At 53.1% G+C, this 16,765-nt stretch overlaps 3 protein-coding genes across 3 annotated transcripts; 1 reads left to right on the forward strand and 2 right to left on the reverse strand.

Annotated features, from left to right (window-relative positions):
• Positions 1-1,432: 1,432 nt before the first annotated feature.
• Positions 1,433-5,576, reverse strand: ETH_00032015 (uncharacterized protein; the record flags this gene model as incomplete). The annotated part of the gene is made up of 4 exons (XM_013378065.1): positions 1,433-2,522; positions 2,801-2,949; positions 3,205-4,151; positions 4,331-5,576. 4 exons carry the CDS (start codon positions 5,574-5,576, stop codon positions 1,433-1,435), a joined length of 3,432 nt encoding a protein of 1,143 aa, XP_013233519.1.
• A 3,505-nt stretch (positions 5,577-9,081) lies between these two features.
• ETH_00032020 (uncharacterized protein) lies at positions 9,082-10,038 on the forward strand (the record flags this gene model as incomplete). Its single annotated transcript, XM_013378066.1, has 1 exon — positions 9,082-10,038. One exon carries the CDS (start codon positions 9,082-9,084, stop codon positions 10,036-10,038), a length of 957 nt encoding a protein of 318 aa, XP_013233520.1.
• Positions 10,039-11,334: 1,296 nt separating this feature from the next.
• On the reverse strand, positions 11,335-15,760 carry ETH_00032025 (Proteophosphoglycan 5, related; the record flags this gene model as incomplete). Its single annotated transcript, XM_013378067.1, has 6 exons — positions 11,335-13,337; positions 13,475-14,315; positions 14,552-14,710; positions 15,188-15,295; positions 15,509-15,544; positions 15,722-15,760. The coding sequence occupies 6 exons, from the start codon at positions 15,758-15,760 to the stop codon at positions 11,335-11,337; spliced, it is 3,186 nt and encodes a 1,061-aa protein (XP_013233521.1).
• Between the last annotated feature and the right edge of the window lie 1,005 nt (positions 15,761-16,765).

The following is a 16,765-nucleotide window of genomic DNA, read 5'->3' on the forward strand; positions in this document are numbered from 1 at the left end:
TATATGGCCTAAATTTGCCTCAACTATTCAGTAGGTAGCTTTGAGCGGCACAACATTCTTACAGTAACTGTGCATGCTTCGTTGCATGCACTGAGGGAGAGGCGCGTAGTCATGCACTTGATTGAGTGAACCTTTGATGAATTGAAGCCATCTTGAAGCGCACCAGCAGGGTTGCGGCTATAGCTCTAAGAAAAGACGACCACGCAAAGGTTCTTAAGTAGCAAGAATGAGTAAGCGGAACTCTGTAAACAAAATTAAATCGAGATATGGTTCCCCAGAGATCACAGAGGAGAAGAGTTACGAGGGGAACTTGGAAACATCAAGAGTTTTGCCTGAGCCCTTGTTTGCTTGAGACAGTCGGCGAATTCTTCACGAAGTCTCCCGAATTCGTCTCTAACTCGACAAATTTTCTGGTACAGTAGATACTTCTGACCCTCATATACCCTTATGTTCGCTACAGCTATGGAACTAAATAGCTAGAAGCTTATCTAGTTTACTAGATAGCTATCGACAAGCGCATAGGTGTTACGCCCAGCCACATTTTTGTGTCTCTCTGTGACACGTCAGTGCTTCGCAAGTGAAGTTGATGCTTCCATTGAGCCAAAAAACGCACATAAACTCAATAGTATGCACTTATAAAAGGCACATATAGCTCTATGTTCTTGAGGCACATTATGCAGTCAACATAAGGTTGCACTCACCGTAGGATTGTATGTGCAGCAAAGGCTCACAAAGTCTAGCCTTTCCGCAACCGTCTGCGCTGAGAGAAATCTTCAATTTCTCCGCCGTATTTCTTCCTAGACCCATCAGAGCTTCATCCAAGTGGGGCTTTCCGCAGCCTATTCGGCAAGCTAGTTAGCCCGCTGGGTGGCCACCTATCCAGCATGTAGTCAATCCGTTTGCTGACAACGCGGCTATCGGAGACAAAGAAGTAACTTTCTCAGTACCCCAAGTGTTTCCTTCCATCCCGAGCTACGTTGAGGCGCGCAACATGTCGGAGACTGAAGCAAAGGATATTTCCTTTTTTGGGGCGTTTTAAACTTGCGAGAAAACGAAGGCCAACTACTCTAACATCCTCCACAAGCCGCTTGTGAGGCTGCACGCCGAAGCGCGCAGTCCGGAACTTTGTCACTGGGCAGGTGACGGATGCAATCAAGGGCGCCTGTGGACACTTTATTGCTCCTGCAACAAGCTTTTCAAGTCGAATTTCCACCCCTGGCATGAATGCATGCATGAGGCGCATACACAGGCCACAATATGTCAGAGGGCCACGAGGTTGTAGCACAGCAAATTAGAGATCGCACACACACAGAGAATAGCAAGTAAATGGAACAACTAGACAGCAAGACGCCTGATGAGGAGGAGTCGGAATGGAGGTAAGCGCCTTTGCTACATTGTGTCCCCACAGATGAGTATTCGCATTTTGATGACGCTACAAGTAAGCATCCCGTGCGCAATCCTCATCCGACTTCCCTTCAGCTGGCGTTCCACAAATAGTGGGCTCAGCCGCTTCTCCCTGCTGCCCATTTGACTCTACGGCTTCGCTTTGGTCCCCTTCATCTGGCTGACCTTCCCGCGACTCGCTAGCGGAGGCCACAGGCCCCCCTTTGGAACGAAGGGCAAACCTCACTGTGCCTCTGTGGGGTGTGGAGTGCTTGCGGGCACTGCGCCTTCCTGAAGTCACGAAAGGGCCCGCTACCAGGGGTCCTGAAGCTGTTCTGCGTGCTCCATTGGCCCAGGCGCTGCAGAAACTTCTGCATGTGCAGCTGCAGCAGCTGCTGCTTCGACTCCCGGCGGGAGCACAGTCGGTTAGACGGTGAGAAAGGAGCGACAGAGTCAGCGGAAAGGCTGGCGATGCATCTCCCAAGGCAATGGCAAGGGCTGCCGCTGGGTCTCTACTGTACGGAGAGCTGGGACAGGAGAGGGCGGCAAAACGAACTCTAGCTGCCTCCCTTGCCTGTTGGCTTTTGAAGCTGCTGATAGTTGCTGCCTCAGCAAGCGCAGCCGAAACAGCGGCGGACGCCGCAGCGGATCTTGTGCTGCTGCTGCTGCTGCATGGTACAAAGCGAGGTGTTGGCGTTTGCTTATAAGAAGCAAACGACAACTCTGCAGGAAGCTCAACGCTCCCCTGTTGGCCCCAGGACGGAAGCCTTTCAAAAGGCTGGGCTGCTCCCCACAAGTGGAGTTGGTCCAAACGTCCTGTCTCTCCTCTGCCAATTGTCCTCTGTTTCATGTCTACCCACGAAGCATCTCCCCCCATAGGCGTATTGTCTAAAGACAAGCTGCCACTTTTGTCTCTGGCATATCCAGGATCGGTATCTGCCTGAGACTCAGGCGCGTTCCTAGTGTCCCCTGAGTCCTCATCTGCTTCCTCTGCCTCTCTAAACTTTCTAAAGAAAGAGGCACTGCGGCTTGTTTGCTGCCGTAGCAGTGAATAGGCCCTTTCCAGGGACATCTGTGGGGCCAAGACGGCCTCCTGGGCGTCCGCGATTAAGTCGACAGAGAAGCATACGTCCAGCAGCCTGAGGCAACAGATGTACGTGCAACTCGACACAAATCTACGCCACACTGGCAACTGATAATGCTACTACTGCTGCCTTGCTAAGGATTAAGACCTGTGAGGTGGGAGGGCAAAAATACGCAGAAACTGCTCGGTGAAACACAGCAACGAGCAGTACAGCAACATCATTGGAGTCGAATATCTCAGTGGAAGACGACTCAGCAGCCGCAGCAGCAGCGAGGTAGTCAAAAACAATATTTACAGTAGCAGCAACAGCTGCTGCAGCGGCTTCCGCCTCACGCATGTAGAATACGCGGCTTCTTTGTCGTATCTCCGCAGTAGATCTCGTCCCCTTTCTCTGGAAGATGTTCAGACACGGGGAAGCAGCGACAGTGCAGCACGCAAAATACGAGGGCCCAGATATTCATCAGCAGATTGTGATATAAGTCCTGCAACAGCAGCAACAGAAGTACAGTACCACCAGATGCAGCAGCAATGACGAGACAACGATGATTTGCAGCGAGAAGGCAACAGAAAAGAGGAACAGGCAGCAGTAGAAGGCAGCATATTTCTACGAGTCTGGGAAACGATAAAACAGGACAGGCAGCAGAAGAAAAAAGGAAAATGACTTGTGCAGACTCTTGCAACAGAAGCAAATGGATCAGCAGGAGCTGCAGCATGCGACCAGCAAGGGGTGCGCGCACAATGCCCTGGTCTAGTCCCATTCCTGATTCCCCACCCACGGCGGGAAGGGCCCCAAGCAGCCCCAGGAGCCACACGAAGAGGCGTTGCCAGCTGTTGGTGAAGACAAGGAGTTGAATGAGAAAGAATTTACTTCGGGGCTCATATGGTTGCAGGTACGGCTCCGTGATAAGGTAAAATTGAGACAGAGACAGCATGGACACGAACATAGATACTGACAAGAGCAAGCCCAAAAATGCTTCAAACAACAAAGCCGCAGACATTGGAACAGATGGGAACAGTGATGGTCTCGCAGTCAGCTCCAGCTCGGGTCTACTCCCCGTTCCTGATCCAGCAAATGTTGTTTTCTCTTCTGGAGCTACTAGAGTGCCCCGAAGAGCTTTCCCTGAAGGTATTCCCCCATGAGCATCTGTCTTAGTGGTTTTATTTTTCTTCCGGCTGTCTCGGTGATGCTCCCGTGGGTGAAGTGGGACTGCCTGCAATTGTGGGGTTTTATTCTCTCCCCACAAAGGCTCTTCATTGTTCCCTAGCTTCGGCTCTGTTGGATGTGGAATAGCTTTGAATGCATGCGTCAGTTCTTGGTTGTGGCTTTGGAAAGCCTCTTCTGTTTGTGGAATCGTCTCTTCAATCTCCAAGAGTTCCTCCATTGCTTGTCGGGTGCGTTCTGCTGTCTGTACAGCCGGCCGCATTGCCTGTAGGGCCCCCTCCTGAGTGTACAGTGTCTGGGAAGGTTCATATTCCCTGGGGACAATTGCTTTGGACCGGTCAGCTAGGAGACTCGCAGCGGACCAGAGAGGCAGCACAAAGACAAATTGCATGACTCCCAGCTTGAGCAGCCGGAGGGCCCGCGGACTTGGCAGAAAAGGAGACAGCCAATAAGACAAAGGAAAGACAAAGGGCACGGAGTGCCCGTCGCACCCCAACGTCAGAGACAAACACCGAAAACCTCCTGAATCGCAAAAGATAGAGAACTGGAGCCTGGAGGTGCACGAGTTGAAACAGACAAGTAGACATAAAGGATGAACAGGCCAGGAACGAAGCATATAGCGATACGTTGAGTCAGCTAAATGTTCAAGAGGGAGAGCACTGGAAGAGACAGAAGCTAGGGAGAGGGACTTTTCCCCTCACCACATATGTTAATCATGAGAGACGAGAATGAATAAAGGGCCATGCTTTGCGCCAGCTGCTTTCCCAACTCGAAGAACAGCTGCTGCTGCACGTAGTACGACTCGCGAAAGAAGCCTCCTTTGAGTAAATGGGGGCCTTCTTCTAGTCCTTCACGAGACCCTTGTGAGGCTGTCTCCTTAATTCCTGGAGAGACTGGAAAATGCCTTTCTGGAGAATCTAATAAGGCGTTTCTCAAGCTGTCTTCCGAGAATAAATCACGAAGACCTCCGACCCCTCGCACAGCTGCTTCACCCACGGCACTTAACTCCCTTAAAGGGGCGTCCAACGCAGGCAGTGTCCCCTCGCCAGTAGTGTCCCCAACTGCCTGTGCTTCTGCGTGAAGGGGGGATCCGATCCCACCTGACGCTTCCATTAGCACGCCCCCTGCTGTTGCTGCTGCTGCTGCTGCGATTTCGGCGGAAGTCCCAGCCCACTTTAAGGCGAGAGTGTTCGAGAGACTCATCCGCGAGGAGAGCTCATAAGGCTCTTCCAGAGCGGGGCCTAGCTCGGAGAGGACAGAGAGAGATGCAGCAGACGAGAGAATGGCGAAGAAAGGCATGGCGCAGCCGATGCGGCAAATCATGCGCTGCAGCTTGGGCTCGTAATAGTTGGAAAGATGACGCAAAAACAGCCACAAGAAGGCTAACAAACACCCTAACAAACACACGAAGGAGACACTAAACAAGCATTGAACAAAAAAGGGAAGATCCAACAAGCTTTCCTGGTAGCGATTTGAAACGAACGGCGAAACCAGGGACAATAGACGCCAATGGCCCCCAAAGACTGCTCTTAACAGGGGCCCCTCTAAGTGTGCAGAAGCCCTAGGCGGCACAGAGGCGTCCCAACTACGAAGGGAACTTGGGGGTAAACCACCAAAGCTTGGGCGCCTTTCAAGAGAGCTGGGGTGGCCGCCGCTATCCTGGACCACTGGGTGTGGACCAGGGCCTGCGAATAAAAGATCTGCTGATCTCTTGGTGGCCGCGTCGACGAGGGCCGCAGACTGCAGCAGAAGAACTGCAGCCGCTGCTGCAGCTGCCCTGCGGAGGGGCCCCATTGCCAGGGGGCCCTTCGCCGCAGTTTGGCGGAAGTCGGGGGGCCTCCATGGCGGAGCTCTCTCCCGCCTGAGGCTGCTCGGTGGGTCCCTTAGCTCATGGCCATTGCTGTCTGTGAATGCTTGCTGCGTGTGTCTCCGTCTGTCTTCTCTCATTTCTAGCTGTCTCCCAACGTCGCCCGAATTTGAGGGGACAGGGAGACGTCCGAACTCACGACCAACTGTAAAGGACAAGCACTTAATAAAAAGATGGCAGATTTTCAGGAGTTTCTCACAACAGCAGCTATGGTCAACTCCGCGCTCCCGCTGACGAGCAGCCCTGGGACATCATGGCAGCAGAGACGGCAGCAGTAGTTTCAACAGAAGCAACAAAAACAGAAGCAGAAACAGCTGGAGCAGTTTTTATAGTTCATGTAGAGTTTTACGTCTTTCCTTATACTTGGAAGCTTTGTCTACCGGCCTGCAATGCAAGACGATGGCAAAAAGGACAGAGGCATTCTCCACTCCTGTACAGGCGCCTTGCACAGGCGATGCTGCATGACCGAGACGTGCCCAACTGTGAACCCTAAAATATCACATATGAGCAGTAAAAGCCCATCCGCTACAATTACGGCCTTGATTCTACGTTGTATGTTAGACTTTCGGGGAGGGGAAAGTTGAAAATATGCCTCAAAGGATTATCATGTGCTCGCAGTCGTCTCGGGTGTATCGACATCTCAAGATGCGCACGGTGGAGGTCGCAAACCGTGCAGTCTAAACCTCGAGTCGTGATGCTCAGCTTTAGATTAGAGCGCAAAATGCTGTGCCTGAAACACCAGCAAGCTGAATTGTTTGCTCGTATGAAGGTATCGTGGCCGCAGTGCCATGGCCCCAGGTCACCGCCGAAAGGCGAGGACATTAGGGATGCCCTGGATAGTGAGAGTACAATAGTCGTCTATATAAACAAGTATCCAGTGTATTTCGGCAGTGACACCGTAGTTCTGAGCTCATTGGAGGGCAGCGCGAGCACCAAAAAGGCATTAGCTGCAGTGAGAAGAGTAAACTCAGGCAGAGGAACACACGAACGAAGCGGAGATGGAAAGCAGAGAAAGAAGAAAAAAGGACTGTCTGCAAACGCTCTGGGTAACAGAAACAGCACGCACATCTTTGGAGGTGTGAAGTGGAGTAGAGTCCACTCGATCAGTCCAGTGGAGGAACACAGAACTCATTATATGGGGTCTTGCATGGGTCCTCTATTCCATGCAAGACCCCATCCAGCAGCCGGCACGATGACAGGTAAATAACTGTGTAAGTTGAAGGAAAACAGTTTGGCCGCCCTCTCAAAACCTTTGAGAACAGTAACCTTATGTTCAGTCCGCCAGTCCAGCCCCAGTACAGCGTTATAGGGAACGGGCCCTACTAAGAAGTCTCCCGAGAAGCATGCATGCCCGCACCACTTCGTCAACTCCGTCACGAGACGATCAACTGTTCGCCGATGGTTACTGTGAACTTACGCTCTTCTGGAAGTCGCCGCACCTGAACCTGTAGTCATTCGACTGTTTCAGGACTGATAAAGTTTCTCGAGGCTACCGTGTTCAAGAGCGTCCTGCACAGACTCCCCGTCTCATCAACTCGAAGTACCGCTGTCGCACCCACATAACGCAGTGCTCCCCCCTTGTTGTAAATGTCCTTCGCACAAGTCTCCCGCCACCACTGCGACGCGATCTCTGCTTCTTCTGGCCTGTAGTCCTCTCCTGTTACCTTCCCGCTGTTGTCCGTCTTCTCGCACGGGGCCGCTTTGCTCCGTATCGGTGCAGGCCCGGACTCCCGCTGCTCTGCTGATGGCTGCTGAGTCTTTTGCGCGTCCTCAGCCCCTGCATAGGCTCTTTGCTCCGTATTATGTTGCTGCTTTCCCCTCTCTAGGGAGACTGGAATGGCATTAGGGGACGTTGATACTGCACACACCACCCCCTACGGGTTATTGATTGTTCGGTGCTGTTTAATGCGCTATGTGTCGAATGTAAAGGATTTGTCAGAAGGGAGCTTCATTCGTGCTCCAGGAAGTAATGTAGTTGCAGCAGAGAATGTTGTGATGTTGTGCACTACAGTGAATGTCCGTTGGCAGCCCTGTGCAATAAAATCTTGCTAGCTCTCCTGCGGTGAACCCCACGCCACGCTCCGCTATAGCCGCAAACTGTTCCGTGTACCCCTTAGGATTTCGCCTCCACCGTACCTTAGCCAATTCCTTCGACACTTGGGTACGCGACATTGTTTTGTCGACCAATAAGCTTCGTTCCACCTCCTTTCAGCCAATCAGATCTATGGTCCGTCGTAAATAAATCCAAAAAGCCAAAGTATGGCCCACGAGATGGTCAATAAGCGCGCTCCCCCAGTTACTGGGCTCGCGTACCATTTGTGCGTACCGTCGTTCTATGCAAGCAACAAGAAGCCCTGTATAGTGCTTCCGTCTTCGGGAAGTATGGGGGACGTTGCGCATGATACTCTGGGCACCTCTGTAGCATTCTCCATTGCATTTATCATGGTGTTGAGTTGCTCCCACCTAATGTACGGACTGTCAGTTGGCTGGCTGGAGTCACTGGGTAGAGATGCCATCTGTGGTGGTGCCTGCGTAAGCCCTTGTGATCGCTGTGTTGCGTTGGGTTGTGGATCACTTGAGGCAGGTATTTTAGATTTAGCAACACATAGGTTACGGAAAAAAAATCCCGGAGCAGCCCATAAATGTAGTGAACAGCGTTCTCCTCTGCTACTTCGTAACATCCTTGCTCACCAACTGGGACCCCTAACGAATTCTCTACCTTCGACACATATCTCATGAAACAGTTTCAACTGAACAATAATCAATCATCCTTCAAGTCGATCCATCGAATCATCTTAAAAAGCCGAGAAATACAATTCTGACTCTTCCCAGTTCCCGCGTCACCGCAGACACTCCCAGCCTACACATGCTATCTCGCGTATGAATTGTCTTTGTTTATTATTGGTAGTGAGTTGTTTGTGTTCTTCCAGCGTGCTAACCTCTAGAGGTCACCAGCAAGCTCCACTGTAAGTCCCTGTTCACTACAGCGAGCCCTCAGCAAATGCTGAATCTTTGCACTATCTCTAGCCACCACTGCCCAACAAACTGGAAAATGCCGTCAGCGCCATAAAATATATGCCTGAAATACTAAACTCAGAGCCATACCGCCTTTACTGACGAAGAACAAGACACACAACATAGCCCAGTAATAGAGCCTGCGTAGAGGAGCCGCTGAAAGCGCTAAAGCCTGGACCTAGAGTCCAACCTCACGTCTACATGCATGCTGCGACCCCCAATGCCTAGCTATTGGCACAATTCCATTGAACTCGAATACTTTTTTAGTTTTTGTACATTGATATTCATTTCTGTCTTCCGTTGTAGGCCCCCGATCGACTTGAGAGAGCCTTCCGGATCGCACCATCAGATCTGTGAGGCTCCGGAAAGTTAAGTGTCTTCTTTTGCCGGGCTGGCAAGAAGAACTTTGGGCCTGTGGCAGGATACATTAAACACTCTTGAATCGCGTGAGGAACAGCTGCTCTAGCGGCAGCAGATGTTGTTGCTGTGGCTACAAGGGGAATCTGAGGGCTGCTGTGGCTCTTCTTGGTCCTGCTGGTGCTGCTACTGTGCTACTTCTCTCTCATTGAAATGGCTGGTCTGAGTCTGCACAGTGACGCTTCTACAACAACGGGATACGGCGTGGCTAGTGAGCCACGAGCAGCTGCAGCAGGAAATGCCGCAGCAGGTGCTGCAGGACCTGCAGCAAGCGATGAGTGCCTATCCGACGCAGTGTGTCTCCTTTCTTCTGGAACTGCAGCGGCACAAGCAGCGCTTTCCCTGCTGCCCAAATTGCCGGGGCCCTTATCTGTCTTTGGGGGACCCCTAGCAGACCTGTGGTTTCTCTGTTTCGAACTCTTCTGCTGCCGCCTGTCTTTGTCTCCACATCAGGTTCAACACCGACTGCAGGGTGCCTTGGGGTCGATATTGGAGCGCAACACTGGGGGACCTCTGACAGGTGCATTGGGAGCTCCTTGTGGATTTGCGTTTCTGTCATATAAAGAAGCACGGACCCTTGTGCTGCGGCGTGCATTCCCGAGCCAGGGGGCTGCCCGTGTTGCTGCTGCTGCAGCAGATCTACGCGGCAAGAATTTGCACCCACGAGAAGCTGTCGGGATGCTGCTGCTATTGCAGTTGCTGCATCGCCGGGCCCAAAGGGTGTATGCGCTCTACGAAAGGGAGCCTCAGAAGCCCCTTCCGCACAACACCCTCATCAGCATTTTGCTGGAAGCGCTCAGGCCAGCCGAAGCATCTGCTGCTTCTGCACTGCAAAAGACACTGCAGCAGCAAAGTTTGCAGCCCTCGTTTGAGGCTTTTGGAAGCTTTTTGCTGCTGGCCACTGAAGGCCCCTGGAAGAGCCTGGTGCCGTGCGCTGGGGGCCTCCCTCAGGGGTCTCTCAGACAATTGCCTTTACCCACGAACTTCTCAGGTCCTTCGGTCAACAAACGGCCTCTAGAAGAAGAAGAGACTTCTATATCTGCATCCCGGCGACGCGTTCTTCACTGTGTGGGGGACACCCACAGCCAAAGCGCTTTTGAGAGTTTGTAGAAGGTTTAGAGAGCTCCATAGGAGCCACTCAGGTGGATTAAAGGGGGAGCTTTAGACCTACAGCCGGCCTAGCGAGCCGCTGAAGGTGTTTGGCCTATACTATCGGGCTTGCCTTGGTGTTCACTGCTCGTGCCAGCTGCTGTTCAGAGCAGCAACATAAGCAGCAGCAGCCGCAGCCGTGGCAGCAAATACGCCGTATACCTTCAAGGGCATGCATGCGACGAATATGGCAAGCCCGAGATCGAACAGTGCAAATGCAGTTCAGCTGCAGTTGCTGCTGCAGCTGTTTTCGTTGCTGCTTGGTGAAAGACTGTCCTCCTGTTTTCAATAGTATGCAAACCACCCATCTACACTGACGGGTCGTGGGGCTGATCGTGTTTGGGCAAGTGTTCTCACGCGTAGGGGCCCAGAAGGCCTGCCTGTCTATCTGTAGACATTTGATGTGCCTTTGTGAGGGCCCTTGGTGTATCGATGTGAACATGAGCGCTACAAAAGGGATGCTCCAAGAGCATATGAGTAAAGATCTATCCGCAGTGAGGTTTTACTCCAGAGCAGGGGAGTTACCTGCTATCGTCTGCGAGGGAGGGTCTCCATAGAGATGGGCTCTCCTATGAGGCTCAGAGGGCACTGTCTCACGCACAGGAACTTTGTAGCAGCTCTTCTCTTCTCCAGTAACTGAGTACTAAGGAAGCTGACTGAATACTAAGAAAGCTGGACTCTTCTTCTGTGAAACCTTCCAAATGATATCGCGCATCTCCTTAAAGGGCCCTTTAGAGTGGCCCCTCTGTCCACATTTTGAGTTTGAAGAGACAGACTCAATCTGCTACGGAGAGCAACTCATCGTTTCATGTTTCTTCCCAGATGCCGCCGACAAACCCTACTTTTGCCTGCGGCCAGAGGCAACAGTACTTTCAAAGTATGTATGAGGCCCCCGGTTGCATTCTAGGTTTAACAGCCTTAACCGATAGTCTGCAACAGTGCTTATGGCAGCTGACACCTCTAGCAGGGTTCGGCTCCAGTGTATACACAAGAATGTGAATCTCGTGAGTTAGCTGACCGCGCTGCTGTCCCGTTCCGTCAGGCAAGGTGCACCGCTTCTTTGAAGAAGTCCCGCTATTATCAAGACACAGGGGCCCTCTTCAGAGTCCTGCTTGTTTGCATTACGCTGAATCTTCAGAGGGCTTTGCGCCTGCCCTTGTGGACAGCCACCGGGGGGCCAGTGGTGAACTGCGGCGCTTCGGCATCCATATGGCGGTTCTCAAGGCTCAGTGGGAATAAAACGCCTCTGTAACCCGTTTAGGGGTTCTTTTTCGGGATTTTTTCCCCCACAGTATTTAGGTGTAGCCGGGGTATTTGCGGCTTCGGCAAAGGTCCTTCTGGAAGAGCTCCAGAAGGAACGTCAGGTGCCTCGGATTGATTGCCGGTCTGCTTCTCTGACTGCCGCCTAAGGGCCTGGGGTGGTGCGGGCCCACCTAGAGCTTGAGGCGGTGAGCTCCCACCGGGAGGCCTCGCTAAACTAGACGGCTTGGGGGGGCCCACCTTGCTGACGGAGCTTTTCTGTGTAAGCCCTTCCGGGAGGCCCTCGCTACGCTGCGGAGGGAGAGCAGCAGGAAGTCCCTGCCCCTTATGACCTGTCTTCGGGAGTCCCTCCTTGCCGGACGTTGCAGACATTCCAGTTGATCCTTCGCACATCTTCCGTGTTTCCGTGGCAGAAGCCCCGGGGGGAACAACAGCAGCCTTAGCATCACCGGGAATGGGCGTAGCAGCAACTGCGGCAGATGCACGCCTCTTTGCAGCAAGGGCCTTGGTGTCAAGGCTCGCCTTTCCAAATGCCACTATTGCAGAGTCCCTAAGACGGCTGGTCGATTCGGGAGTCGACGGCTTGGGACTTTTCGGAGGCCCGTGTGCTGCTGTTGCTGCTGCTGTTGCTGCTTTTGCCGCTGTTGTTGTTGTTGCTGCGTTTGCCGCTGTTGCTGTTGTTGCTGCTTTTGCCGCTGTTGCAGTTGTTGCTGTTTTTGCCGCTGTTGCCGTTGTTGCTGCTTCTGCTGCTTCGTTTGCTGGGAGACCCATCTGCTGCAACAACGCCGCAGGGAGGGTTTGTCCGTCTGGCACATTCGAACATGTCTCTTTCGGCCCCACTGGAGCCTTCACAGGAGGAGGCGAGGCCTTGCCGTCTTGCTGTAAGCCGCCTTCTTTCTTGCTCACGGGCCCTACTGCGCCCACAGGGGAATTTTCAGCGAGTACATTGGGCGAGTCCTCAACGCGCTGCAAAGGCTGAGGTGTTTCCCTGGTGAGTGAGCCCACCTTCCCCGGGGGTGGACTCATCCCGCTGGGAGGTGGCTCACTTTTTGCATTTGGCATATTAGCACTTGACTTTGGCTGCGCTTCTTTGCTCGTAGTGGACTGTTTTGACGAAGGAACAGGCGCGCCTCCATTCCCTTTCCCAGAGCCGCCAAGGCTAGGCTTTGAGACGCCCAGCTTCGCTGAAGAAGAGCCTTCCATTTGCTGCTCTGGAGAAGGTTGTTTTGTTGGCGGTGAACGCTTCTGGTCTTGGGGAGGCCTTTCTGGAAGACACCCTTGGGCCTCTTTCAGGAGAACCCCTGGACTCTTTTCTAGTGAGTATTCCGCTCGTTTTTCTGGAGAAGCGCCTTGAGATTTCTTTGGAAGGGGGCCTAGAGGCTTCTCTATGGGTACCCCTGAGCTCTTCTCTGAAGCCTTTTCTTGGGGTTTCTCTGGGGCGTCCCCCTGAGTCTTCACTGGTGGGCCTTTCGACGATGCCTTTAAGGCGCTTTCTGGGCATTTTTTTTGAGGAGCCCCTGGGAGTTTCTTTGGGGGACTTCCTGAATGCTTCTCTGAAGTTGCTTCTGAATGCTTCTCTTGTCCGCCCCCTGGATGCTCTTTGGGAATTCCCTGTGGAAGGCTTCCTGAGGGTCCGCTTGAATGGGTTTCTGGGGGTCCCGGTTCTTTCTTTGAAAGAGGCCCTGGATGCTTCTTCACAGGTGCCACTTGATTTTGCTCTGAAGACCCCTTTGCGGGTGCTTCTCGCACGGGCTGAGAAGAATGCGCCTTGCTATGCTCTGAGCTCCTCTGAGCTGAGCTTGCTTCACTCCCGCAGCCCCTTGGTGCTGTTGTGCAGCTCTGTGGAGGCTTCGAGTGCTTGCCCTCTGGTGAGGAAAGACCCGCAGTGGGCGGCTCCGCGGAATCCGCTTCGGTTGCTTTTGGAGGCGAAGGCGGAGCTTTGAGTGATCCCTCTCTGGGGCTTCTGGTGATACCAGCTCCTGGCGGGACGAGCTTCTCTCCTGTGGAACGCTCACAGGAATGCACATGCCATTCGCTTGCTGCTAATACTCCTTGAATAGCTAGTTCCATTGTCGCTACTTCTAGTAGTGCTGCTGACAAGCTCACGCAAGAAGTCTTTAAAGCATTTGGTTCTTACCTTTTGAAGGATGCGAGTGGCCCTGTTTTGCGCAATCTTTACTTGTGGCGTTATCTTTGGGGCCATTTTTGCGAATTGCGTTATCCACTCCCCTTGCTGCCATGTCGCTGCTGAGTTTGCTGCGGTGCACATAAACCACCGCTTTCGCAAGGGCGACATCGGCTGATTGAAGGACCTTCTGAACACTGTCCCGGCGTCTCCTTGAGCTGGGACTGCTGCCGGGACTGTACCCGATGGGAGAAGACCCCAGAGGTGAACTTCCTGAGCTGCTGCTGCTGCTGCCGTTGCTGCGACTACGGCTGCGCAGAAGCGCTTCCTGCAATTGAGCTACTCTCTGTTCCGCTGCTTGCAACATAGTCTGAAATGTCTGTACATCTTTCTTTCTTTCTTCCTCTTTCATCTCGGCCCGCAATTCAGCAGCAGCACACTTAACCTTCAAAGCCTCTGCTTCGCCCCGCAGGGCCTCCAACAGAGCCTGCTGCTCCCGCTGCTGCTTTTGGTGGTCCAGAAGCTGTTCTTGGTGTTTTTGGTGTTGCTGCTGTTGCTGCTTGTGCTGCTCTTGCTGCTGCTGTAACAGTAATTGCTGCTGCTGCTGTAGTGCCTCCAGTTCCTGTACCCGACACCTTGACTCTTTCACAAGATGCTCCAATGCGTCTGACTGACCTTTCAGCGCAACTACCTGAGCCTGAGACTCAGCAAGCTCCTGCAGCAATTGTTGCTGTTGCTGCTGCTGCTGCTGCTGTTGCTGCTGCTGCTGCTGTTGGGATGAATGCACTAAAGCTGCCAGATCGGCCTCCAGCCGGTGCTTGTCCTCCTCGAGGGCAGCTAAACGGCGCTGTGCCTGATGGTGAGACAAATGAAAAGGCGAAAAAACAAAAAACGAAATGCCCTGGCAACGAAGCATGCAATACCACAGCGTGAGTGGCAGCAACATAACCAAGCAGAAATCCATATATGTCAAGCTGAGGCAGGTGCACAGAGCACGTGCCCACAGAAAATATGGGAGTTGCAAGAGACTCTTCATGAAAGGTGGCGAGGAAGAAGAGGCTCTGATTGATACCATGGTTAAAAACCCACTGCCTCTGCTTCCTTTTGGTGCGCATGGCAAGCAGCAACGGCACGCTGGAGTTTCTCCTCGTTGCTGTTGCAGCTACTGCATCTCTCCTCCAGCAGCGCCCTCCACAGTCTGCCCTTCTCCCCCGCCAGTCTCTTCTGCGCTCGGATAGATTCATTTAGCTGAAACTCACACAACACTCTGGCATTCAAATAACCTGGCAACATACTTCCGATGCTGGCTAGACGGCCAGAGCCCACTGACAACAGCCATTCAAAGCAGTTGCCGCTGCTGGGGTTGGCAGCAGCAGTAGGTACACAAGCAGCAGCAGCGTAGCAAAACACAAAACGTTCCATTTTCCGCAGCGGTGTCGCTGCTGGAATTTCCAGAGAGGCCTAACGAAGAAGCCAAGCTGCTTCTACTGAAGCAGGAGAGCTGGCTGGCATGTACTGCGCGCCTGGCCTCTGACGGTCTTGAGTGGCTTCTAGCAAGAGCGCTGCCGCGGAGAAATGTGTATTTTACGTTCCCCCGATGCCCTTTCTGCTGGTGCAAGTGCTGCCTTCGTTGCTGCGGCCTCTGCTCTAAACTTGAAGCCCGCCCATTCAAAATCTAAAGCACCGTTAACTCGCAGCTGCACCCAGCTGTGGAGTGTTCAATACCTTCTGTACCAGGCTCACAGACTCTGCCTGGGCCTGAAGAAGCTGCCTTTCTTTGTCAGTTCCGGGCCGCCAGGGGCACGGCACAACCTCCATGAGTTTGGTGGTTTGCTGCATGCGCAGAAACGCCGAACTATGAGTCCCTTACGCAAGAATAAAAGGTTTGTCCATACGCAACGGCACAGCTATGTCATAACCTGCCCAAAAGGAGGGTGCACGCGGGGACTCGTGAGGGCGCCAGCGAGAAACGTAAACAAGAGGAAATTAGCCATACGACCCCAGGATGGGTCTGTGGTTAGTGGTATCTTGAGGGCCCTCGCTCACCTGTAAGGCACTATATTCCAGCTGCAGTCTTGCCAGCTGCATGTACGCATGGTCCCCACACACGCAGCAAAGTGTCAAGTTCAAGCCAGACTCTTTGTTCTAGAGTCCTACGGGAGGTAAGCCATGGTGGAGGAAAAAGTCCCGCAACTCGAAGAGGCCTTTACCTGAGTACTCAAGGGAACGGGTTGTCAGGGAACAGATTTGCATGCATACCTCCTTGCTGTTCGAGCAAGCCCAGTCTAGCCTCCCCATGTTGGCCAGGCGCTGGGGAGCCAGTGGACCCAAAACCCCGGACCTTCGACTCCCAGTCTTCGCATGAGGGCTGTGGCTAGAGCATCGCTGCACAGCTCGGGCGACCTGTCAGCCTTGAGCGGCCAGAAGCTAAAAGGAGCGAAGGCGCCACCCGGCTAGCTAATGTGGGAGGTCTCGACAGGGGGCCCCCTTGTTGCCCTGGGGGCCCCCCGTAATTCGTTCCTTCTGCGGGCTATAAATCCTCTGTGGACACTTAGAGACTCAAAGGTGAGTCCTTTATACTGAGACAAAGTCATCTAAGGCCAGCCAAAAGACGTCCAGGCCAGCTACCCTGCGGTCTCGGGCGCAGCAGCACCAGCAGCAGCAATGGCAACAGTGGGGTGATGATCGCGCAAGCCGAAATCTGCATATGGTGTGTTTCCAGCTCTTAATTATGTTGGTAAGAAACTAGGAGAGGAAAGGTGACGAAATTCGTACGAGAGTGCTGCTGCCAAATGCATCATCAGCTGTCCCAGCGCTGCTGCTGCAGCGGCTACTGCTGCTGCTGCTGCTGCAAAAGCAACTGCAGCAGCAACGAGGACAGCTGCGTTAAGTTGTTACTAGTAATGCTTGATTGAGCTCGCAGCACATTTTTTTTTAACTTTAGCTACTTCGCCTTGACCTTTTAGTACGTTACAGACTAGACGGTATGCTGGGGGGCCCCGTGCCGCTCCAAGGTCCCCCCCGTAGCCACAGCACGCCCCCGCGTTGGGGCTGCTGCTGTGCTTCCTGTACTTTAGGTTTAGCCTTTAGGGCTTAGGGTTTATGTCTCTGGCTTTTTAGAATAAAAGAGGAGGCTGTTTTTCTCCTTTTACACAGGACGGGCACCCTTTGTCTGGCGCACCAACGCCTCATTTCCGGCTGCTGCTGCTGCTGGTGCTGTTCTGGGGACATTAGGTGCGAAAGGTCTCCGCGGAAGGCCATTCTAACAGTTTGAATACTCCACAGTCTAAGATTCAGGTCTTA

The sequence above is a fragment of the Eimeria tenella genome, genomic scaffold (assembly GCF_000499545.2).
Source record: "Eimeria tenella Houghton genomic scaffold, Eth_scaff72, whole genome shotgun sequence".
Taxonomy (NCBI): domain Eukaryota; phylum Apicomplexa; class Conoidasida; order Eucoccidiorida; family Eimeriidae; genus Eimeria; species Eimeria tenella.